Source organism: Rhinatrema bivittatum, chromosome 5, assembly GCF_901001135.1.
Source record: "Rhinatrema bivittatum chromosome 5, aRhiBiv1.1, whole genome shotgun sequence".
Taxonomy (NCBI): domain Eukaryota; kingdom Metazoa; phylum Chordata; class Amphibia; order Gymnophiona; family Rhinatrematidae; genus Rhinatrema; species Rhinatrema bivittatum.
This window is the reverse complement of record NC_042619.1, coordinates 318,349,250-318,374,334: the sequence shown is the minus strand read 5'-3', so window position 1 is coordinate 318,374,334 and position 25,085 is coordinate 318,349,250. Positions and strand designations below refer to the sequence as shown.

The 25,085-nt window shown below is 43.9% G+C and overlaps 1 protein-coding gene across 4 annotated transcripts in view; it reads right to left on the bottom strand.

The window, feature by feature from the left end:
* Positions 1-25,085, bottom strand: part of MID1 (midline 1) — a 628,071-nt gene that overhangs the window by 18,171 nt on the left and 584,815 nt on the right. For all 4 annotated transcript variants that reach the window (XM_029604356.1, XM_029604352.1, XM_029604355.1 and 1 more), the window contains exon 8: positions 8,685-8,846. In XM_029604356.1, the coding sequence (XP_029460216.1) occupies positions 8,685-8,846 (162 nt within the window). The remainder of the gene's footprint in view (positions 1-8,684; positions 8,847-25,085) is intronic.

Sequence of the window (25,085 nt, the reverse complement as noted above, 5' to 3'; positions counted from 1 at the left end):
GAACTTTAAAACCTGGTCTCTGTGGAAAATGAAGAGGCCTTGTCCTGATACACTGAAGGATACCTTATCAGATGTGCCTGTTTGTAGGGGCCTGTTTAAATAAAGAAACCAGACAGAAGGACTACATGACTAAAGCATGAGTAGGAGTCATGGTTCGTCCAAAGCAGAGTGCAGAGGTCATAAAGACCCCCACCCTTGGAAGGAAGGGGTGGGGCAGCCTGAGATGGAGAAAAACATTCACACAGCATGGCATACAGATGTGGCAGTTCTCCCCCCAAAGTAATTAGGGGGGGTGTGGGGAAAGACCTGCAATACGGCAATAGACCCACCACATACCACATGGTGATACATAAGCTTATGCATATTTATCAGCTGGACAGGGGTCAAGAAAGAGAAAAAGGAGGAAGGTACAAACTCTGAATGCAAACCCTGGGAGAAAACCCAGAGAGCGGCCCTGAAACCTGTGCCGAAGCAACCCTGAAAGCGAAAGGGGGGCCCAGAAGCAGACCAGCACTCCCTGCTATTGAGAAGGGAGAAGGCTAGGTGTGGCCAGGTGATCAGAGAGAGAAGACTCCGGGCTCAGGTGCGGAGAGTGACACAGAGTCATAGACAGTGAAGGGTGAGAACAAGCCCAGACATCCTGTAAGCACCAGAGCCAGGAGCTAGACTTCTTCCTGCACAGCCTGCCCGCTCTGCCAGCACCAAGCCCAGGAAGCAAGCTTCTCCCCTGCCCACATTCTCCAGACGGAGCCTGCTTCAGAGGTGAACAGGGTGAGTAAATTAGCCCTAAGTATTAACATATTAAGTAGGCTAAGGTTTATGGCTTGTTTTGTTACCATACAGAACTTTCTTTAGGGAAAACTGGTGCTTAGTGGCTAGGATGTTAGAGATAGGAAATATTGCTATTTTCTAAATGCTATATCCTGCCAAATCTGATAAATAAAAGTCTATTTCTGAGGAGAATACACATTGTCTTTTTGGTGAGGTGAACACTTTTCCCATTCTTACAAAAATAAATACAAGTTGCTTTTATATCCCACAGAAGACAGAATTTCTGGGGTTTTTAACTGAGGGCAGGAAGTACCCCATACAGCTGTGGCCTTGGAGTTAGGGAGATGCTGACCGCTGAGCTGCTAGAACTCAGGACATGCAAGTGGAGTCTAACGTGGACTCTGCAGGCATGGGACTGGCTCTGGACTGGAGTCTGTGAGTGCTGGGAGGTGGGAAGGCAGGAGTAGCTCCAGAAATAAAAGCACCTGGGCTCAGGGAGTGCAGAGCAGGGAATTGATCCAAGCCTGTGGAGGAGAGGGAAAACATAGACTGAAAGGTGAGCTGGGCCTGCTAAGGAAGGGAAGCCTAACATGGTGGGAATCAGTGAAAGGATGGCTGAACCAAGCCTGCAGAAGAGGGAAGCTGGCTAACTATGGGGAGAGGAGGAACCTGCTAGGGAGTGGAGAGAGAGGAAAAGAAACTGGGAGGGGAATAGAAAAGGACAGGTCAGACTAAGGGGATGTAAGGAATGAATATTAAACCCCTTCCTCAAATATAAAATTCAAAATATGCCCATGCAGGAGGGGGAGCATTAAGAGTTCAGAGTAAGGAGGGGAGGGATAAGAGAGGAAAAGATGGAAAGAGGAAGATGAGAGAAAAGAGGGGGTTGTGAGATAGTGGTGGTGATAGTTAAGGGTGGGGAACAGAGCCGGACTTTGAGGGGGAATGTGCTGGGTGTTCATCGGGGGCAATGTAAGTTGAGGGGTGCCCTGAGCACCTACAGCATCACCCAGCTGGTGATGACAGCGGGGCTGTGACAGACCTCATCCTGGCATGGCCCAAAAAGAGACCTGGAGGCAGCGTGGCCACAGTGGACTTCAGCCTGCCGCAGCCTGAAGAAAGGCCTGGCATGACCTGATGAGAGGACCTCATCCTTTGTGGTCTGAATATAGATGGAGGCCCTGAGAATGTGTGGGTGTGAGAGCCTGCATGCATCTATGTGTGTGTGTTAGAGCAAGAGGGAATATGTGAGAGAATGAACGTGTGTGCGTGTATGTGACGGTCTATGTGCATGTGTGTGCCTGAGAGCCTGTGGGCTCTCAGACACACATAGGCCCATTCTCTCTCTCACGCACACACATTTACACCATTGTCACCTAGGGTGCCATTTTCTCTAGAGCCTGACCCAATGGGGGAAGAGACTGTGGTAGGGATGGACTGTTGAGAGTATAATAGAGCAGGAGGGAATAGTCTAGTGAGGATGAGTTAGGGTTGGGGAGAAGAAGGACAGGTGAGACTGAGCACTTCTCTAGCTTTTGTTTGGGCCACATGAATCTTCTCCATGTCCACCATTGCTTGCTCTTCTGTGGTCATTTCAATACAGGCTGGTCAGTTACCTTTACAACCCCACTGGCTCCTATATCTAGAATTCCTGAATGCCTGTATATTTCATTGCAGAAACCGAGCCCTTGATGTCCCTTTGGAATACCGCCCCACACATTACAATATAAGCACTGCGCATTAGAATGCAGGAAATGAATTAAAAAGCCAGTAGAAATGATATGGTACCAAACTGTTTTGTGTTACTGCTGTTGCTGGCGGGTGTCTTCTGCTTTGGAATGGATGCAGTGAGATGCAATGTCTGCTCTGAGTCTGGCAGGTTTAAACCTTTCTGCAAAAAATTAGAAAGACCCTTTTGTATTTGCTAACGATGGTGCATATGCCATTTAGAGGAACATATCACACCACCTGTGACCCAGAAAAGCTGTCAACCCCTCTCATAAAGGAACGTTTCCAAGGGTACTTCATGATCTGGAACAGAAAGGTCCTTGGACACATCAGGCAAGATGTTTTTATCTGTATCTTCCTCCTCTGTCACTATATTTCAACGCCACGCTTTCTACCTTGCTGCACCGAATGCCTGGAATAGCCTCTCTGAGCAGGTGCATTCTGTTCCCTCTCTTACCATAGAGAAATCCTTCCTACATCCACCACCGTTTTCAAGGATCATTTTAAAACGTGAACCTCGCCTTTCTCTGACCATGACCGTCTTGATTTAACCATGGTGTAACAAAGGTTTCTCTTGTGTGTCTTGTCTGGGTCTCCTGACTAGATTCCAGGCTTCATCTATACCCACAGTACATCAGCTAGATCATTAACTGCAACCAGGCTCTGGAGCTGTATTCTTCCAATTCTTTGCCGCCTTCACTGGCGACGAATTATGATGTGAACAAAATGTAAGGTTCTTACCCTGACCTTTAAAGCTCTAAAGGGTATAGTCTAGTGGTGTGTTCATTGTCTGTTCTGAGGTTGGCAGAGGAAGAGGTTGGTTTGGGTTTTTTGTTTTTTTTTTAGCAATCCCCTCACTGCTTGAGAATAGATTAGTTAGCATGAGATGCACTGCTTTCTTTGGTATAGCTCCACAGCTATGCAACAGTCCATGTAAACATTCATCTTATAAACAATTACTTCTACTTTAGGAAAACTGTGTTCCTGGCTTTCTGACCAGGACTTTGATAACGGAGAGAAAAGTTGTGTTTATTATGTTTTGCTTTTGATTGTGCTGGGGTTTGCCTGTTAATTCCGGACTGTTATTTTTTGTTTTTATTAAGTACTGTATTGACATTGCTTTTTAAGCAGAATACTGTTATTTATTTAGTATGAACTTTGATACAATTTTGTTACCACTTTGGGCAAGTTGGAAGAGCAGATTATAAATAAACTTGACAGTAGTAGTAGTAGTAGCAGTAAGAGAGCAAACTGGAAAAGGGAAATCTATGGGATGTTAAAAGTGCAGAGGCATGTGATGTGACCCATTCACTAATGTATACAATTCTGGAGGGCTGGTGCTGATGGTCAAAACTTATACTTCAGAACGGGAATTCTGATGGGCAAAATGGACATCAGCATGCACTGTGCTTGGTTAGGTATTTCATCACTGCTATAATGCTGCAGCTCAACAAGAGGGTGGATTTCTGCTGCATTTAATGTTAAGGACAGCATATAGACATCTGTGCAGTGGCGATGCAAACAAGAAAGCCTGTAGCAGCTTTAAATCTGCCATTCTCACAGGAGAGTGGGAAAATATCCATTAGTGATCCTACCGCTTCCCAGGAAACTCCCTATTACTTTAGCCTGCCACATCATATAATCTGTTGCTAAGCACCAACAAAACTCATCCAAATATTTAAAAACATGTGCAACAGAGTAAACTCCCTGTATCACAAAGTTGGGACTGCTTGGCCAAATATGCCTACACATAGCCTAGCCAGATCTCACTCCAGCGAGTTAATAGAAATGACCTTCTTAAGCCTTACGAAGACATTTTAACAAATCAGAACTATATTGTGATACGGAAGGAGAATTTGCAGCTGCTGCAGTTCAGAAAATGGAAAGATTGATAGATTGAATAATTCGCTTTTAGCACATGTGCATTTGCATGTCAGCATTATGTGCAACTGAGACAACTAGGTAAAGTACCTGTGTACTTTTCTTACAAAATCTTTACCTACTTGTAGCTTCCCGAGGTATAGTTAACTTTTTTTCTGATAGCGCTCACAGCTAATGAGCAGCATTACATAATTTTGCTTCGCAGTAACTCATTAGCATCAATTTTTAACTTAAATTCTGAAAGGCTAAAATTCATGCAATAAAAGCATTGTCAGCATGAGAAAAAAATTACATGCATAAATATGCAAATTTGAGCGCGGCTTAGTACATTGGCCTCAAAGTCTTAAATTTAGGATGAGTCTATAACTTTGGTGCATTTGGTTTTATATCAATTCATAAATGGAGATGTAGTCTTCATGTAGCTAAAAAAAAAAAAGTCAGCCTTCCCTTTTGACATGGAGTCATAGGGTCACCCTGCTTAAATCTTAACTATAATGCTTTTCTATTGGAATGCACTCATACATGATCCAATCTGAGCCTGCAGCAAGGGCCAGTCTGACCTTCCATGTTCTCTCCTTCCGGCTGACCTCCTTCCTTGCATCCAAGCTTGCAGGGGAAGCATGACTAAGTAGCATCACTATTATTTTTCCAAGATAGGAAACTGCAAGTTCATTTTCCATAGTCCGAGTTGACTCCTTGCAGCTGGAGTTAATTAAGGGGGTACTGCCCTGTTGGAGGTGATGGTAGAGGCAGTACATCTCAAAGGTCTGTTTTTTTTATGGACTTGCACGTTCCACCAGACCAGGGGAAGTTAACATCATTAGCTTAAGCTGTGGTTATACCTTCATCATGACCCCGGCTCTTGAACACTGGCCTGGTATATAAATAAATGTGTCCTTGAGCCACTTAAAAAGTAGTTATTCTCCCTGGGATCAGATTTTTCAAAATTACCTAAACTAAATACAAATCACAGAGAGGGCTCTGCTGTCAAACATAAGCAAAGCAAATGCTTGAGCAACCAGCCAGGCTACACACTTACCACACACTCGTGTGTGCTTGTTTCTTGATAAGGGTGAACTCTCTAAATTCAAACATGCACAGCCACTGATAACAAGGTGAAAATAGCAAACAAAAACACACAAGTGGCCAAGACTAATCTGCAGCTCAGTTCAGAGTACACAGGCTGCTCATGCAGCAAGGCATAGTTCATCTCATTCTTGGCAAGACAGCTGCTCCATGTGATTATTATTATTTACTGCACAGGGTTTTGCTAAACAGCATTTGGCACTGGATATGGGGCAAATGAAATCCAAAAATACACAGAGATCTGCCCCACACACATTCAAAGCTCAACCTTCTGCATATGTCTTCCGAGAGTGACGAGAAATTCAATGGAAGGATACCCAGTCCTGGATTTGCCAGTAGGCACGCTAGGTCTGTGTCTAGGATGGCAAAGATCTGGGGTGGAGCGCAGCAGGCCAGGTGATGATTTAATGTCTCCCAACTGCGCTGAATCTCGTTGACCAGAAAACAGCCTCCTGCTTTAGCTCCTCCCTCCCAGTGAAGAAAACAGGAGGGGGAGGGGGGAGGTTAGAAGGGATAAAACGCAAAAACATTATTCTACTTCCTTTTCCAGCCCCTCTTTTCCTGTCATGTGCAGTGAACAGAAGGAAGGGGGAGGGTGATGCCAAAGCACCCAGCAGGAAGCAAAGTCACTGCTCTCTAATTCAGCCTCTTTCTTCCTGCCATTCAGAGACCCAGGAGAGGAGATGAGCCTTCAGCAGACAGAGCAGAGCAAAGAAGGCTCTGCTTTAGACATTCTGCTCCGTTGTCCCTTGTCTGGGGTGGGGGAGGTAGGGCCAACAGCATTAATAATGCCTAAGGGCAGAAAAATCCTAAATCTGTCACTCAGGATAGGTTAGGTGCCCTGGCCCTCGGGTCCCCTCACCTCTGCGGGCAGGAAGCTCGCTCAGCATCCTCCGTCGCTGCTGTGTCTCAGCATGATCTGTCGCCATTGCAATCTGCTCGCAGCGCTCCCGCCGCCACAGTGATCCCTGGGCTCCCTAGGCGCACGCCTGGGCTAGATTTAAAGGGCCAATGGCGGGAAAGTTCCCCGTGGCCTGGAATGATGACGTCGGGCAAGGCAAGTATAAATACCCTGCCCTGCACTTCCTCCTCGCCTCGGCAACAGGTCCAGCTCCTGGTGAGTGCGTGTTGACTGCATCCCGATCCCGCATTTCTGTGGTTCTTCTGCCTCCTGCTCCGGATCCTGCTCCAGCCCTACACTCCTGTTCTAGCTTCTGCCTCCATCCAGCTCCTCCTCACATCCCTGTTCCCTTGGATTGATCTTCTGGCTCCAACCCTGCTTGTCTCCTGGGTTCTGCTTGTCTGCTGCCTGCCCTGATCTTCAGCCTGGTCCTTTCTGCTTCTGCTGCCTTCCCTGATCTTCAGCCTGGTTCTTCCTTTCTGCTTGCCTGCTGCCTGCCCTGATCTTCAGCCTGGTTCCTTGTTTCTGCTTGTCCGCTGCCTGCCCAGACTTCAGCCTGACCTCCACCTCGTGTAGTCTGCTGCCTGCTTCGACTCTTGGTACGTCCGACCTGTCTTATGCCTGCCGTCTGAGAAACCTGCACCTAAGTCCTGCCGGCCCCAGCACCCAAGGGCTCAACCCGTGGGGAACGTGTGCTGCTATAGGTGAAGGTCCTGTTGGGTTCTCTCTCCCGGAACTGGCTCCCGACAACAAGGACCACCAGGGGCCTTCCCCCTTGGTGGTGGCAACAACCTTGTCTCGGCTCAAGTGTCCCCATCCCTTACAGGATACCTACAAGGCCCACTGATTAAACAATTATTTAAAGCAAAGAATAAGTTAAAAGGCATTATCTTTACTGTCCAGAACTAATCTTGGGAGTTATCCGAGTAAATATTTTACAGGCTTGGAAGGAAACAATCAAATACCTTCATGCTTTTAAGAAACACGGAAGACTTTGGCAGTGAGGACAGCCTAACAGTTTCTTCCTGCTCCTTTTAGGGTTCCAACCAAAGCAGAATCTGCTTCTTTTGGGCTATGGTGGCATTAGCCTTCATTCACAATTACTCCCCGATGCTTATATTGTCCCCAGCTCATCCCAGCCATTGCAGCAACTGTGCTCAGTAAATAGACTCTTGTTTGTCGTGCATATTTGTCTGGCCTAGACTGTAAACTCCATGGAGCAGAAAGTGTCTCTTATGTGTATTTGTGCAGCCCTGTGCATGTCTAGCAGTGCTTTATAAATGATAAACTGTAGTAGTAATAGTAGTCCTCAGCCAGGGGTCACCGGCCACTTTCTCTGGAATCTAGCGGGCATGCAATGCCGAGACTTGCCACTAGGTGCCATTTTTTTTTTTAGTGATGGCTGAAACTCCCTCTCCCTGGGGGCTGTGAAACTGACAGCATAGCATCCACAGCCCCACCTGTCCGGTTAGCAGAAGCCTAGTGTGAGAATCAAACCCAGGACTCTTGTATGACATTGCCCAACACTTTGCACTAAGCCTGGACAGTTCTTGCTAAACTTTGTACCAGCTTCGGCTGCACCTTGATCACTTAAATACAAGTTCTCCTTATATTGAGGGATCGTTCCTGAATCTTGACGGAATGCCTCAGATTAAATAACCCCGAGTGACATTTCATATGTTGACACCTCACCAGTGCACATTTGAAAGGCACTTCATTCACATACATGAGATGCAGTGATTTTATCATCTTATTTCTTACTGCCATTGTTTTCTACGATTTAACATCCTTCTTCACACACATCAGAAGGGTGTTCTTCCCATTGTAATTGGTTCAATCCCCATATTATCCTCTGGAAATTCCCCTTGATGTATCTAATGGGACACATTTCTCAAGAATGTAATGCCGCTTTATTTTACCACGTTATTGGTCCCTCTTGATGCAGCCTTTGTGAAACATGGTCCGAGTCGGGGGACTGACATTTCAATAAAGATATGGCATTTTGGAATTATTGAACTTTTCCTTTTTAAATTGTTTTACATGGACCTTTGCAACTGATTTTGCAATACACCTGTTGGATTGTATTGCCTAACACCTGCCATTAAGCTACTGAGCTGGCCCAAAAGGAAGAATTCTAATACAAAAAAAATTCAAGCAAAATGTATTGAAATTGCAGAGAGAGTGAGTGAGTGAGAGTGAGTGAGAGAGAGAGTGCGCTTTAAGTCTCTCCAGCTTTTCTACAGTATGAACGTGACATTTTTGAGACAAGCTCAGAAATAAAAGACAGAAGACAGCGCTGAGCATGGAATTCACTTACTATTGGTCTTCAGCTTGCAAGGTTCGCTGCTCCTGCTACCAGCCTGGTTAATCGCTTTGACAACGAAGATGTACTTGGTGCCACTCTGCAGCCCATGCACCGTGTAGTGGTTCTGTTTGATATTTGGGACAATCATCCAGCTGTCGGCAGAGTTACATAAGCCTGCAATCCCAAGGAAAGATGGGTAAAAAATGAGCATGTTATCACAAATTAATTTTTACTTTTTTGTTTATCAACATTTTAGCTGAAATGGTACAGCACAGATCATCAGTTTACTGGGTTTGTTTTGTGCAATGTGTAAAAGCTCAAACACTTGAGGGCTGGTTTATCAGACTACACCTCCTATGTCAGCTGGGAGCTGCTTAAAGCAATGCTGTGCCGCCGCTAATATTAAACACTATATATATATATATATATATATATATATTTTTTTTTTTTTTTTTAATCATCGATGCTGAGGAGTGGGGAGGGACTTACCCAACCTCTTTTGGGGGTTAAGAACGCTGTGGGCCGACTATCTGGGTCCAGGAAAGGCCAGCCATCGGGCCGATTGTCCCTCCCCTGCCGTGATGCCACAGACTACACCTTCTGTGTCAGCAGGGAGGTGCTTAAAGCAATGCTGTGCCGCCGCTTGTGGCGTGCCGAAGGGGTGCACTTAAGAGGAATGCCCCTTAGTAAGTCTCTTTGGGAGTTTCTTTGTGAGTTTTTATTAGGTTAATTGTATTTTGGGGAGAGTAAAATTGATTGTATGATGTGTTTGGGTCCATGGCTGTGTTTAAAAAAGGACTGGATAACTTCTTGGAGGAGAAGTCCATTACCTGCTATTAAGTTCACTTAGAAAATAGCCACTGCCATTAGCAATGGTAACATGGAATAGACTTAGTTTTTGGGTACTTGCCAGGTTCTTATGGCCTGGATTGGCCACTGTTGGAAACAGGATGCTGGGCTTGATGGACCCTTGGTCTGACCCAGTATGGCATTTTCTTATGTTCTTATGTTCTTAATAGAGTTAAAACGTACAGGGGGATTTGGACGAATGTAACACGAGCGGTTCCGTTGGATAAGGGAAGAGAGGTGAAATGTTTGTTGTGAAATACTCGTTTGTTAGGTAATAAGTCGACCTTAGTGCATGATCTGATTGTGACAGAAGGGGTTGACTTTGCATTTTTAACAGAGATGTGGTTAGGCGATGCCTCCTCTGCTCTTTTTCCTCAAATTTGTCCAGTAGGTTTTAATGCTTTGTTGATCACAGATAGATGGACTGAGGGGGTGGGGTGGCCATGCTTTTTAGAGAGGGCTGGGCCCAAAAAACAGCAGGGTAGGCGATCCAGTACAGCCGTAAGGAAAAACAAAGAAATGGATGCCACAAGATAGTCCTTTTCAACGTTTAATCAAGGAGACGTAAAATTCTTATAAACATGCCCGACTCTGGCCGAGTTTCGCCACCAATGGTGGCTGCCTCAGGGGCTTGTTGGTCACAGAGCAGTATTCAGATGGTGGTCCAAATAAGATCAAATGTGTATCTATGTCAATCGCGCGTTTCTCGTAGCGATTCGTCTCCTCTCAATAACAGAGGAGACGAAAGTCACGGACCAAAGGGGCGCGCCCCTTATACCTTTTTTTTTTTAGATCTTTATTGGCAAAGAATGGGAAGGAAAAGGAAGGGGAAACTTCCCTATTTTCTCCATCTCAACTCCCATAAGTGGTCCCATGGATCATCATGTTATCTGTAGTTCAACACTGCACGATAATGCGAGTACTGAACATGAGAACACCTCATTGAGTCCTGAAGTCCGATCCTATCCCCAGTAAATTATCAATGCAACATGAGGTTATACCTGAACTTCTAATCCTTCTCCACTGATTGGTGCTAATCTTCCATCTGATTTAACTTTGGGTCAGACTTGCGATAGGAACTTAGTCATTCCAATTCTGGCTCCAGTACAAGTTTCACCCAGAGATGCTATGGAAGAGTCTAATCACATGCCATTATCTGGGGATATATCCCTTAAGGATATATGGAAAGTTGTGGTGGGAATAGACTGTAAATTATCCAATTCAATTTCTCAATTGTTTCAATTTTCTCAGGATACAGTTAAAAAAAAGTTGATGTTAGGTTATCCTCTTTAGATTCAGCAATGTCTGCCCATTCCTCTATTATTTCCAATTTGCAATCAGAATCTAAATGTGAATCTATGGAAAACAGATTAAGGTAAATAATCTTTGTCTGTTGAATTTTCCTTTTTCCCGTCTGATATCAGGCGAGGAATATTTTAAGAAATATGTGGTTGAAGTGCTACAATTCCTGCCAGAGAAGACATTTCTGATAAATAATTCTTATTTTATACCTGATAAAAGAGAGTTTCTGGCAGTGGGTCAGGGGAGGTAGATGTGCTGCTCCCTGCCCCCAGCCCAGATCTCTCTTTATTCCTACAGTCTTCTGATGAAAATGTTCTGTCTAGAGCCACTTTTGTTGTTTCTTTTGCTTTGATTGTGGATAAAGAATACTTTAAATATAAGGGATCTTTATTCTGTGGACATAGAGTTATGGTATTTCCTGATCTCTCTAGGGAGACACAGCAACAATTAAAACCTTGTGTTCTCTCACTTGGTGCTTTGTTTTATTTAAGGTTTCCATGCAAGTGTATTATTACTTTTCAGGGAAATACGTTTGTTTTTGTGGATCTAATACACTTGGAAATGTTCTTGGGTAAATCCACTGGGTAATTTAAGTTATTGCATGTATAACTTGACAGTTTCAATAATGTGGACTATTTAAGTAAAATGTTTTTCTTCTTTTTTATGATATATTTGTACCAGTTGTTATATTGGTATATTTTTTAAGGTATTTTGCTTTATTCTATGATTCCTTGGAAATATGAAGTAAACTCAATAAACTATTAATTATAAAAATAAAAATAAATGCGAAAAAAATGTTTTTGAAAGAAAGATTGAGAAAGCAGATAATAGATCACATGACATTTTTAGGATTACTCAGTCTGCTAGGGGGGGAGATGTCTCCCTTGTTTTGAGATTCCAGATTTGATAAATGGGGATAGTTTTGTGAGTTTCTGGTGCAATAAAATTCAGGATAGTCAAGGATGGCTTGGGCAGAAGTTGGGAGTTAAGGGTATAGAGGAAGGGGTTGGAAATGAGATTGTAGAGAATTTGGACTCAAAAAATGATAGAAGGGAAAAATAGTGGAAAGTGTTCTAAACATCAAAATCACAGAGCATATAGAAAGACACGGTTTAATGGAACAAAGTCAGCATGGCTTTACCCAAGGGAAGTCTTGCCTCACAAATCTACTTCATTTTTTTTGAAGGGGTTAAAAAACATGTGGATAAAGGTGAACCGGTAGAAGTAGTTTATTTGGATTTTCAGAAGGCATTTGACAAAGTCCCTCATGAAAGGCTTTTAAGAAAACTAAAAAGTCATGGGATGGAGGAAGTGTCCTTTCATGGATTACAAATTGGTTAAAAGACAGGAAACAGAGAGTAGGATTAAATGGTCAATTTTCTCAGTGGAAAAGGGTAAACAGTGGAGTGCCTCAGGGATCTGTACTTGGACCAGTGCTTTTCAATATATTTAGAAATGATCTGGAAAGGAATATGTCGAGTGAGGTTATCAGATCTGCAGATGATACAAAATTATTCAGAGTTGTTAAATCACAAGCGGATTATGATACATTGCAGGAGGTCCTTGCGAGACTTGAAGATTGGGCATCCAAATGGCAGATGAAATTTAATGTGGACAAGTGCAAGGTGTTGCCTATAGGGAAAAATAACCCTTGCTGTAGTTACACAATTTTAGGTTCCATATTAGGAGCTACCACCCAGGAAAAAGATCTAGGCATCATAGTAGATAATACATTGAAATTGTTGGTTCAGTGTGCTGCGGCAGTCAAAAAAGCAAACCGAATGTTAGGAATAATTAGGAAGGGAATGGTGAATAAAACGGAAAATGTCATAATGCCTCTGTCTCGTTCCATGGTGAGACCACACCTTAAGTACTGTGTACCATTCTGGTCGCCACATCTCAAAAAAGATATAGTTGTGATAGAGAAGGTACAGAGAAGGGTGACCAAAATGATAAAGGGGATAGAACAGCTCCCATGAGGAAAGGCTAAAGAGGTTAGGGCTGTTTAGCTTGGAGATGAGACACCTGAGAGGGGATATGATAGAGGTCTTTAAAATCATGAGAGGGGAAGAGCCAAGATGGCCGCACAGAGCAGACACGAATGAGAGTAAGCAGGGTGAAGGGATCGGAGGACTCCATTCACACCCTCCAGTTTTCCTCGGGAAGATTTGCCTGCTTATCGAAATGCCGCCGAAATGGAAGGGCAAGGTGCAGAGATACCCGTCGACATCTTTATCCCCGTCGCTGCAACAACAGGAGATAATCCATTTCATGTCGCTGCCAACGATACTCCAGAGAGCCGAGGAGTCTGGTGTACGGGTTGGCATGGGAGAGCCAGCCCTGCCTGCAGAGGAGGTGACCCTGAGCCCCGAACTTCGGCAACCACCGTTGCAGCAGGCGAACGCGGTGAATCTGAGTGAAGTACTGGCAGAGGATTCTGCTTCCAGTTTCAACGCACATGGAACGCCACAGAGTGCTGAAGTGTTGGAGCTTTCTCTGCCTCCAGCAGGAACGATGGAAGGCCAGACAGGTACAGGATCAGCAGGTACCGATGTGGAGGTCGGGAGCTTGATGGAGAACAACGATATGGGGGCAATGTCCCCTATTCCAGAGGGAGTTCCCAACTCAGACCTCTTTAAGATCCCAGTTGCCCTGAGCTGGTAACCCTTGATGCTATATGGGATTTAGTGGCAGGACTTGGCACAACAATGAATTTCCTAAATAACAAAAATGGATTCTTCAACTACTAACTGTTTACAGAAATCTAAGGAATTGCAATTGCAGGTTAACTCTATAGCAGTTAAAATGTTGAGTCTGGAGGAAAGGGAGAAAAATACTCAAGAATTCAAAGCAGCAATAATAAAAGATTGGGATGTTCTCGTTCGGCGCATTGAACACTTAGAAAATAAGGCTAGATATTTAAATCTATGCCTTTTAAATTTTCCGAGATCGGTGGGAGAAATACCTTATATTACATTGAAAAAGTTTTTGCATGAATAATTGCGCTTTATCGGGCGGATTTTCAAAGCCCTGCTCGCGTAAATCCGCCCGGATTTACGTGAGCAGGGCCTTGCGCGCCGGTGCGCGCAGAACATCGGGACGCGCATAGGTCCCGGGGTTTTCGGAAGGGGGCGTGTCGGGGCGCGGGGCCAAACGACGTGGCGTTTTGGGGGCAGGGCGTGGCCGCGCCCTCCGGAACCGCCCCGGGTCCGGTCTCGGCGCGCCAGCAGCCTGCTGGCGCGCGTGGATTTACGTCTCCCTCCGGGAGGCGTAAATCCATGGATAAAGGTAGGGGGGGGTTTAGATAGGGCCGGGGGGGGAAGGTGAGGGGAGGGCGAAAGAGCGTTCCCTTCGAGGCCGCTCCGATTTCGGAGCGGCCTCGGAGGGAACGGAGGCAGGCTGCGCGGCTCGGCGCGCGCCGGCTGCCCAAACTCGGCAGCCTTGTGCGCGCCGATCCAGCATTTTAGAAGATACGCGCGTATCTTATAAAATCCAGCGTACTTATGTTTGCGCCTGCTGCGCAAACAAAAGTACGCAATCGCGCAGTTTTTCAAAATCTACCCCTATAGATTTACTTATTTAGAATTTTTTATATACCGACAACCGTTTGCACATTGTATCGGTTTACAAGTAACTTGGAACTATTTAGGCGAAAGCCTTTACATAGAACAAAAACTTTATTCAATTAATACATGTTTCCTTCTCCCAAAACCCAGATCACTGAGAACAGCTGTTAGTGCCCCTTTCCAAAATGATTTATCTAATTTCCTGGAAAACTCAGATATGGAAGTAATAGAGGGACACTTTTGGTATCATTTATTTCTACTAATGATGTTAACATTGTAATGAAGAATAACTTCAGGAAATATCCTATCTCCTTCTTTGACTCCCCTATAAAAACTTTTCCTGATTTAGCTTCCACCATGCAAATTTGACGTTGAGCGTTTTTAACCCTTTGACAGGATGTTGTGGGGTTGGGATATTCTTTTATGCTTCGTTTCCCATGTAAGTGTCTTATTAGGAGAGGAGGAATGCTTTGTGTTTTTCACCCCAGAACAGTGAATTTGTGGATGCTAGGAAACCTATCACTTCCTCACCGTTGAGCATATGAAAATTTAGCGTTGGCAAGGTGCATGATCTTTTTCATTGTTAATTTTACCTTAAGTGGAAGCTCCCTAGATGTTTTCGCTCTTCCCCAATTTTTTTTTAAATTTATTATGCTGGGAAGTGGGATAAATTTTATACTTTTGTTTGATTGTTCGCCTGTATGAGATGAGTAAATTATGTGAATATATGTAATGATTGTTAACTTTAAATCTGATGTTTGATTTGGATTGTGTAAACCCACAATTTTTCAACTATAAACAAATTTAGTAGTTTGTAATAGTTAAAAACTTAGATTTTTTTTTCCAACTCTTTATTTATGAAAGGTCTAGAACGGGTAAATGTGAATCAGTTATTTGCTTTTTTGGATAATAGAAGTACTAGGGGGGCACTCCATGAAGTTAGCAAGTAGCACATTTAAAACTAATTAGAGAAAATTATTTTTCACTCAACACACAAGCTCTGGAATTTGTTGATATAGAGGTGTGGTTAGTACAGTTAGTGTAGCTGGGTTTAAAAAAGGTTTGGATATGTTCTTGGAGGAGAAGTTCATTAACTGCTATTAATCAAGTTGACTTAGGGAATGGCCTCTGCTATTACTGGCATCAGTAGCATAGGATTTTCTTAGTTTTTGGGTACTTGCCAGGTTCTTGTAGCCTGGTTTGGCCTCTGTTGGAAACAGGATCCTGGGCTTGATGGACCCAGCATGGCATGTTCTTATGTATCCCATTCCCATCTACGATCTTGTCAACCAGCAACAGTCCTCTTCGGTGAAGACTGAACAAAAGTATTTGTTTAATATTTCCGTCATTTCTTCTTCTGTATCTACACATTGCTCCTTGTCACTTTTCAATTTCACTATATCATGTCGGGCTTTTCTCCTCTGATATATCTGAAAAATGTTTTGTCATCTCACATTACCTCTTTGGCAATCCTTTCTTCTGCTTGACCTTTTGCTTTCTTGATTTCTTTCTTCATCTCCCTCAGTTTCCCTGTGCTCTTCTTTTTGGGATCCTTTATACTTCCTGAACACTATTTTTTCAGCCACCAAATTAGTTTCTTTTTCTTCGTACTTTTGTTTACTTTTATAACAAAGATTTGTTGCCTTTGTAATATCTCCTTTTAATTTGGCCCACGTTCCACCTCACCTGTTTTCTCCCACTCTTCTAGTTCTTACTCCTGGTACATCTCCATTTTGTCAAAGTCCATATTTTTGAATTTCAAAACTTGGGTCTTTGTGTGACTTTTCTGTATTCTATTTGCAATATCAAACCATACAGTCTGATGATTCCTGGTGCTCAGGTGGGCACCTACCCTGATTTTAGAGACATTATCCCCATTTATGAGTACTAGGTCAAGTACCACACCCTCCCCTAGTGGGCTCCATTACCATTTGTTTGAGCATAGCCCCTTCTACTTCTTGTAGTTTCCACAGAAGGGATACACCAATCCACATCTGGCAGATTAAAATCTCCGAGCAATACTTCTCCCTTCTTTCCCACCTTTTGGATGTCTTTGACCAGATCTCAGTCCAGGTCTTTAGTTTGGGTAGGAGGACTGTAGACCATACCAGTGTAAATGTAAAAGTGTAAACCATCTTCTTGTTTTCGGAAAGTCCATAATGCTTCTTCCCTACCCCATGTCCCTTGCATTTCAGATGCATTGTTATTGCTTTTGACATAAAGAGTTAATCTTCCCCCTTTTCTGTCCTCTCTGTCCTTTAACAAGTTATAACCCAGGATGGTCATAGCCAAATCATGAGACTCTGTGAACTATGTTTCCATAATGGCAACAATGTCCAAGTCTGCCTGCAGATTTGGAATTTTGCTGCTCAGGCTACGAGCATTTGTGGTCATAACAATTATTTTATTTAGCAAATTTTGTATTCTGCTATCTCCAGAAATTGATCAATGTGGATCACTAACAACATACACAATAAACAAACAAAACATCCATCAACATAAAATAATAAACATTGCTTCAATCAGTTAACATTCTTCATTAAAATAAAAGGCCTTAATCTGCTTTCTAAATAATCTTATTAATTACATTAATATCTCCAGGCAAAGTGTTACAAAATGTTGAAGCATATTTATTTTATTTAACTTTCCAGGTTTTCTCCCTTGGTTTGCTGCTCTTCATAGTCAACCTTTTCTGCTCTTTTGCTTAAGCGTGGAATGTTGGGTTGAATGATTTTGTCATTATCTACTCTCACTTCCTGTATTGCTTGGGAGTGACACTATAATTTCATTGGCTACCTTCTGCTACCCCAAATGTCTGCTGATGTATGAACGGAATTTCTCACTTAGAATCTTCTTTCCTGACGTTGTCAAATGTAGGCCACCCTTAAGGTATAGTCTTTTAATGCTTCATACATGACCCCAGCCTCCAATGTATCCAAATCCACTTTCTTTACACCATGTTTTGAGCCATGTATGGACATTTTCTATCTGGCTTATCCTTTCCTTTCCAAGAACAAGTAATATTTCAGAAAAGGTGATATTCTTACCATGTCTTTCCAAAGACACTGGAAATCTTTCTGTACTGCTTGGATAAGAAAGGAAAAACTAGGCCCACCCTGGCCAGGGCTTGCTAGACTGCTGTCTTGTGTGCCTAATATGCCGATGGATCTGTGGCCATGACCCTGATGTGCACAGAGACTAAAATTTGTGTTGGGGTCAACTTTCTTATGGGAGGAGAGGGAATAAGCTCCTCGACTGCCAATCTCTGTAGCTATGGCTTGTGTCAGGGGAACCCATTCTGTGGTGACCATGGGGGGGGGATAGTAGATAAAGGTGGGGGGAGTAACTGAGAGCTAACAGGGTGACAAGTATTGTGTGGAGTGCCCACTCTTTTCTGCGCTGTATCCCCATTGCCCCTCTGCCTCTGGTGCTTCTATTCTCACACTGTAGTCACCAGCGCCTTCTTCCAATATATTAGATTGTTGGACTGGTGGTGTGGTTGTTTCAGTAACTGATAGTTGAAAAGCAGATTAATTTTTTATGTGCATTGATTTAGGTTAAACTGAACAGTCTGATCCAGTCCTGATTTTGCCTCATTGCATGCAGGGAGTTGTAGCTATTTTTCAGTGAATATCCCCTAAGGCCTGGATTTTCTAAGGTCGCAGACCTTAGAGAATCCGGCGGTATCGGGGGGCGGGCCTGCAAAAGCCAGCAGTGATCGCATCTCCGCGGTGCGATTGCTGCCAGCTTTTGCTCCCAATAGCGCCATAGTAAAAGGTGGTGCTATTGGGAGCGCTACTGGCAGCGAAAAGAGTTCATACCTTTTCGCCGCCAGCGAAGTTTCTGCCGTGTCCGCCCCGACGATGCCCCGACTCCTCCTCTTCTGGGGACGACTCCGCCCCAATCTAGCTATCGTGTGCGAAAAGTCCCTTTTCGCGTGCGATACGCTACGAAAATGACCCCCCCTAAGAGAGAACTGCAACTCCTGCATGCAATACGGCAAACCAGGACTGGATTAACTTGTTCATTTGACTTGAAGTGAGATGGCAACTTTATGGCAGTTCCTTCCATCTCCCTGGGCTTGCAGCTCAATCAGAAACAGCTTCCTTTGGGGTTATGGTGCCATGTACCTTCATTCACAACTACCTGGGATTTTTTTCCCCTATTTTATACTTCCCTTCCAAATTACTTAGCCCACTCATTGCAGCAAAAATCTTTATCCATCTAGTCCAGTGGTCCCCCAACCCTGTCCTGGGGGCCCACCAGCCAGTCGGGTTTTCAGGATATCCACAATGAATATGCATGAGAGAAAATTTGCAGGTTATGGAGGCAGTGCATGCAAATTTTCTCTCATGCATATTCATTGTGGATATCCTGAAAGCTCGACTGGCTGGTGGGCCCCCAGGACAAGGTTGAGGACCCCTGATCTAGTCTGTCCAGCCAGTTTTTTTCTAATATTTTAAAATTATTATTTGTTAAGGGTTGTAGCAACTGCTGCTCCATGCAGGCTACCTCCAAGCCTTAAGGGTAATAGCAACTGCTACTCCTTGTAAGCTACCCCCAAGTAGAAATGAAAACTTTAGGTGAAATAGTAAAGTTACCCCATTTGTTCATTTCCATTCTCTAGCCAGCAGGGGTCCCATGCCCTTCTGAATTTCATTACCATTTTTGTCTTTACCACCTCGTCTGGGAGGCCATTCCATGCATCCATCACCCTTTCCATGAAGAAATATTTCCTGGCATTGTTTTTTTAATCTCCCCCTTGGAGTTTCATATCGTGACCCCCTAGTTTGGCAGCTTCCTTTCCATAGGAAAAGATTTTATTTTTACACATCATTAATTTCTTACAGATTTGAAGGTCTGTATCATAAAAATGAAATAAACATGGACTTTTTAAATGTTTTAATATCAGCTTGTAATCTGAGTACATCTCTGGGTTCATGGATAGGAGAAAAGAAATTCATGTGCAGAAAAATAAAAAAGGATTTGTCTTTAAATGTATTTAACATATAGGGACATATAGGGGCTTACATATTAAGCAATATCCTAGACACAACTTATCTGGTGCTTAGATATTTGCTGCTATTTATTTTTAGAATGTTTTTATTCAATGTAATTTATTGTGTGTTATAGTAGTTTGTTTTTACTATTGTTAATGGGGCTGATTCAATATTATGCGCTGCACATGGCCTAACACACGACTGGACACGCGTTTTGGACGCACGCCCATAACCCCTGATCCAATAGGGGGATAAGCATGTCCAAAACACATGTCCAAATTTCCACTTAGCTAACAGTGCTCATCACATGGAAATCCATGTAGCTGATGCTATTAGCTAGCCCCCGCGATCCAATAAACTTTCGTTGTGACCAAAGTGTCCTTCCATCGCAGCAAATTTTACACCAGCCCAGGGCTGGCATAAAGCTATGCCATGCTGAAAGGCGCATTGAAAAAAAAAGAAAATTCCAATAGTATCATCACAAAACTATGTAGGAAGAAGCAAGTAAAGCAGTATTTAATAAAAAAAATTCTTAAAACAAAAAAAAATTGGACTCCAATACATACACAAAATTATCTCTGCCAACTCCATGCTTCTGAAGTAAAGTAATAAGAATGGTAGCTCACCTTTTCAATCATTCTGATTGCTTGAGGCAGCATGCTTTGAAAGAGGAGAATGGCAGGTATTTTAAGTCTCTCAGGGCCAGGTTTAAGTATGGGGCAAAAAGGCCAATTTCTTTACACAAATTTGAAGTAGCACATCTTTTCCCCCCAAATTCTAATTTTTTTTGCTCCTTCTGGAAGAGAAAATTCCACCGAAAACTGTACAGAAGAAAAATCTTGTTGAGGAAGCACTGTGGGACCCCTTGTTCACTTGTTAGCTGGGGCATTTTCAGGCAAAAGCTTGGCAGTGCAATTAGCTCAAGATCTGGTTTCACGGTTTTTGTGGAATTGTTTTTCTCTTACTGAAACTACAGAAAATTAAAGATTTATGCAGAGGATGGCAGTGATGCAATGAATTAGGAGGAGTTTGAAGCTTGTAATGCAGAGCAAGTCATGCTACTGGTCAGCCCTAGCCACTGTCCATTTACACATATTTACCTGGAGAGAGCACAAAGTAAAAGTAAACCTTGCATCCACTCACTTGGGTATGCTGACTCTGAAGTTTTCAAGGGCTCTCATTAGGATATGTAAATAGTGATAGGGAAAGGAGACCTGCAGGGAAATGTGAATGCAGGAGGCCAAGGGGAAAAGCACTGGAAAAAGGAAGTATTTAGGAAGTTCAGTGAATGAAAATGTAACTTTTACTCTAAATATTTTTAGGCCATTGGGTTATGCGTGCTTAAGACACATGCATGATTGGTTAGTAGCTAGGGTAGAAACTTTGGTGACTGACTTGTGCCAGTTCAAACCCTTTTTGTGCCTATAATCATGTTTCCTTTATAAAGGGCCCCCAGTCTCCCATGATTCTGCAGAATAGGTTGCAAAATCTGCCTCTTCTTGTATATTTTGCCCATCCCTATATAAAGGCTGCAGGGGGCCCTGCCATCAACACATTCTGTCCTTCACCCTCCCCATGCTGATCCGGAGGCAGGTAGAAGAGAAGAGCAGAGACACGTCGGGCTGCTTCCTCCTCTCTTGCCGCCTGGGCCCAACTGCAGCTTTCAACACACAGTCACCCTGCGGTTGAAAACTGCAGTCAGGTCTAGGTGGCAAGAGAGGAGAAAATAGCCAGACATACTGCTGCTGATCTTCTCCTCTTCCTATCACTGTTTAACATGGGGTGAGGATGGGGGGGGGGGGGGGGGGGGGAGGGAGGTGAGGAATACTCAGGAAGGGGATGGGAGTAGTTGAATAGAGGTAAGTGATGGGATGGGTTGGAAGTGAGAGTGAGGGATGGGTGTTGGGAGGCAGGAGTGATTGAGGGGATCATAGAGGGAGTAGGGGAAGAGAGAGTGAATGAGGGGATGGGGAAAGAGTGAAGGGTTGGAGTGGTGGGGATTGGAAGGAGTGCAGGAAGAGGAGGGAGAGTGAATAGAATGATTGAAGAGATTAGAAAAGGTATGGGGAGGTGAGTGAATAAGGCAATGGAGACAAGCATGAGGGTGGTGGGAGGCAGTAATGAGACTGGAAGGAGTATGGGAGATTGAATAAGGGGATGGGGAGAGAGTGAATGAGGGATCAGAGAGGGTGCAGGGAACAAGGGAGAGTGAATGAGAGGATTGGAATGATGTGAGGGGAGGGAGTGTGAATGAGAGGTGGGGCAAGAGAGTAAATGAGGAGATAGATGGCAAAAGTGTCGTCTGTTATGCAGTCTCCTGGTGCCAAGGTTCTGCCTGTTGCACAACCTTCCTTCCATCAGGGGTCCTCAGCGAGCCTTCCTCCTAGCTCTGCCAGTTACCTCCTCATTAATCGTACCACCCCCCAGCCTCAGACCTACTTAACCCAGCCTGCTCAATACCTCAGTGCCTCTTCATTGAGTCACCTCGGCTCTCTGACCTGACAACTCTTACCTAGGTATTCTGTCTTGCCTAGCGTTGTGGCCCTCCAGGCCTCCTGCCTTGCCTAGGCTTGTGGCCTCTGGGCCTTCTGCTTTGCCTTATGGCTTATCCAGGCCTTCTGCCTTGCAGCCCATCTGGGCTTCCTGCTTTGCCTTGTGGCCTCTAACCTTGCTCTGTGGCCTCTTTTAGCCTCTTGCCTTGCTCTGGGCCCTTCCAGGTCTTCTAGCCTTGCTCTGTAGCCTCTCAAGCCTCCCTGCCATGCTCAGTGCCCTCCTGGGCTGTTCTGTCTTACCTTAAGGCTTCTGGGCCTAAGGTTACCTTGCCCAGTCTTGTGCCCTGTTGAACATTCTTGTTCCCTGTCCTGTCCTTGTCCAGTCCTTGTCCTGCTCAGTCTAGTTCAGTCCCTTGTCTATTCCCCAGGCCTTGTCCTTTGCCTCAGATCAGCTGCATCATGTGCTCTGTATCCAGCCTTCAGTCAGTACCTGTTATCTAGCTTTCAGCCAACATTGCCTCTTCCAGCCAGCCCTGCCTCATCTGACCTATGCCTGACCTCAGCTCCCAGCTTTTACTCAGCTCAGTCCATGCCCTGATATTACACAGAAGATAAGTCTTACCGACACCCAGAACCCAAGGGCTCAACCTGCAGGGGAGGGGGTTGGTTAGGCAGAAGACCAGCTCCAGTCCTGTCCTGCCTTTTAGGGATGGTCCCTGACTCCAGCCTGCCAGTCCTATGACAAAAAGTGAGTGAGGAGATGGAGGAGCTGTGGGATGTAAGGGGAATTGTAAGAGGGGTTGTGAGGTGATAGGAGGAGCTGTGAATGTGAAAAGAGGCATGAAAGAAGAGATCAGTGTTGAGAAGAGGGTCATGAGTGAATCATCCCTCCTTCTCCTGATTCTGGATTCCCTCCCCTAATCATGGATCTCCTCTTTCTCCTCCTAATTTCCTCGATCCCCTTTTAACTCTCCTCTCTTCATTCCCTTTCCCTTTGATGTCTGATTCCATGGCTGCCTTCCGCAGAGTGCCATGCCTAAGAGAGCGATGCTGCCTCTTCTCTCTCCCACACCATTCAATATGTCTACAAGCAGGAGGAATGCTGTGCAGAAGGAAGGAAGCCTCAGTTGGTAGTGGTAGGTGGTCATCCTGCAGGGAGGAGGAGAAGAGGGAAGAAAAAGAGGGGAATGCTCTTGGGCAGGAAAGAGGAGAGAGAGAGAGAGAAGCTAGAGGGAGAGAGGTGATGCTGGACACTGTGGGCAGGAGGGATACCGGTGTTGGGCATAGGGTGAGGGAAAAGTGGTGGTGGTGAGAGATGGATATACTCTGCCAGAGCCACTGCTGAGGAGGGGGCGCTGTGCCAGAGCTGCCACCGGGGGAACTGATTTTTGTTTTTGCACAGGCTTAGAGCAGTCCTGCCTGTTCCTTCCTATCCTCCCCCTCCTCTTGTGCCTCTATCCCCCTCCATCCTTTGTCCTTCTACCTGAGATTCCTTCTCCATTGTCCTTCTCTGAGTTGCCCTCTCTCTCTCCCCATCTCTGAGCTTCCCTTTTTCTCAACCTTCCTCTTCTTTTCTCGGTACCATCACTAAGATCCCATTCCCCAAAATAAAGAACCAAGTAAGTTAACCAAACTTAGAAATAATTAATGCTGAAGTTTGAACAATCTGCCACAGAATTTGCTAACTCTTGCTGCAGATTCTTGAAAAATTTGCAAGGTACTCCATATATATATATATATAATTATATGCACACACACACACATCATTCATTGCTTATTGCTCTCTCCATTAACATTATCTCTGATACTGATGTAGTTGTTATCAGATTATAGGTGTTTTACGTTAAATCGTATACTTCTCTGAAGAGCCATGTTTTCAGTTCACGCTTGAAGTTCTTTCTATCTGTTATTTGACATATTGACTCTGGAAGGGAGTTCCACACTTGGGGTCCACTATGGAAAACATTCGGTCTCTTATTTGCGTTGGGTGTGTTTTCCCGAGTTGAAGGTACCATAAGCAGTCCTTTGTTTTGTGATCTTAGGTATCTTTGTGGTGTATAGTTTTGAATTGTCACTCCTAATAAACTTAGTTAATGTTGTTGATGATATTGAATATTATAGATAAAACTTTATAGTGGATTCTGGATTATAAGAAACCAGTGCAGTGCAATCAGCGAGGGGGTGATGTGTTCAAATTTCCTTATTCCTTGGGGGACGTCTGTATTGATAGGGATGTTGGAAATTTGATTGTCTATTTTGACTTGAAATATCCTATCTTTTAGAAAAGAAGAGAGCCATTTGTTAACATTTCCGTCTACTCCAATTTCTCTTAGTTAGTTGACCACACCTACTTGCCACCATGTTGAATGCTATTGTAAGATCAATTAGTACCAGGATATATGATTCATTGCTGTCAAATCCTTGTAGTACTGGGTCGGCTAAGGAGATGAGAAGAGTTTCTGTTGAGTGATTTTTTCTGAATCCAAATTGGATTCAGGTATAGTATATTATTGGCTTCTAAGTAGTTCTCTAATTGTATTAATACTGCTTTTTCTAGGACTTTAGTGATGAAAAGTAGGTTGGATATTAGTCGGAAATTCTCCCAATTGTCTATTCTGCCAGTTTTATTTTTTAGTATTGGTTTAATTTTTTTTTTTTAATGTAAAATTGTGCAAGCAAACTGCCCTGAGTTGACTCTCATGCTTAGTAAAATATTGGAAAGGGAAATTCTATATGAAGCATTGCGTTTCCCCTTTCCATGAAAAATGAGCCGTGACAACACTGCTGTTTTCTTGCAGTTTAATTTTTCCTTTTTGTATAGCTTTTCACATATTTATAATCGCATATTTCGTCAGTCATTTCAGTCTCTTAGAAACACAGAAAATGATGGCAGATAAGGACCGTACAAGCCCATCTAGTCTGCCTAATTTCATTCCTGCTACAATCCCTTAGACCCACCCTCCCACCTCAATTCTCCTCACTTTTTCTCAATTAGGGATACAAGACACACAGACAAAATACCTAAGAGGTTTTAGGTAATTTATTTATTAAAGTTAAAATGGAGAAGGCTACGATCTAGTATAGCTAGGGTTTGAGGTATAGAAGCCACCCCAAATAGGGTGGGTTTTGAATGTGGCCAGAGGGAGGATGTTGCTGCAGGTCAGGAAGCCTGTTCCAGGCATATGGCGCAAGAAGGCAGAAAGC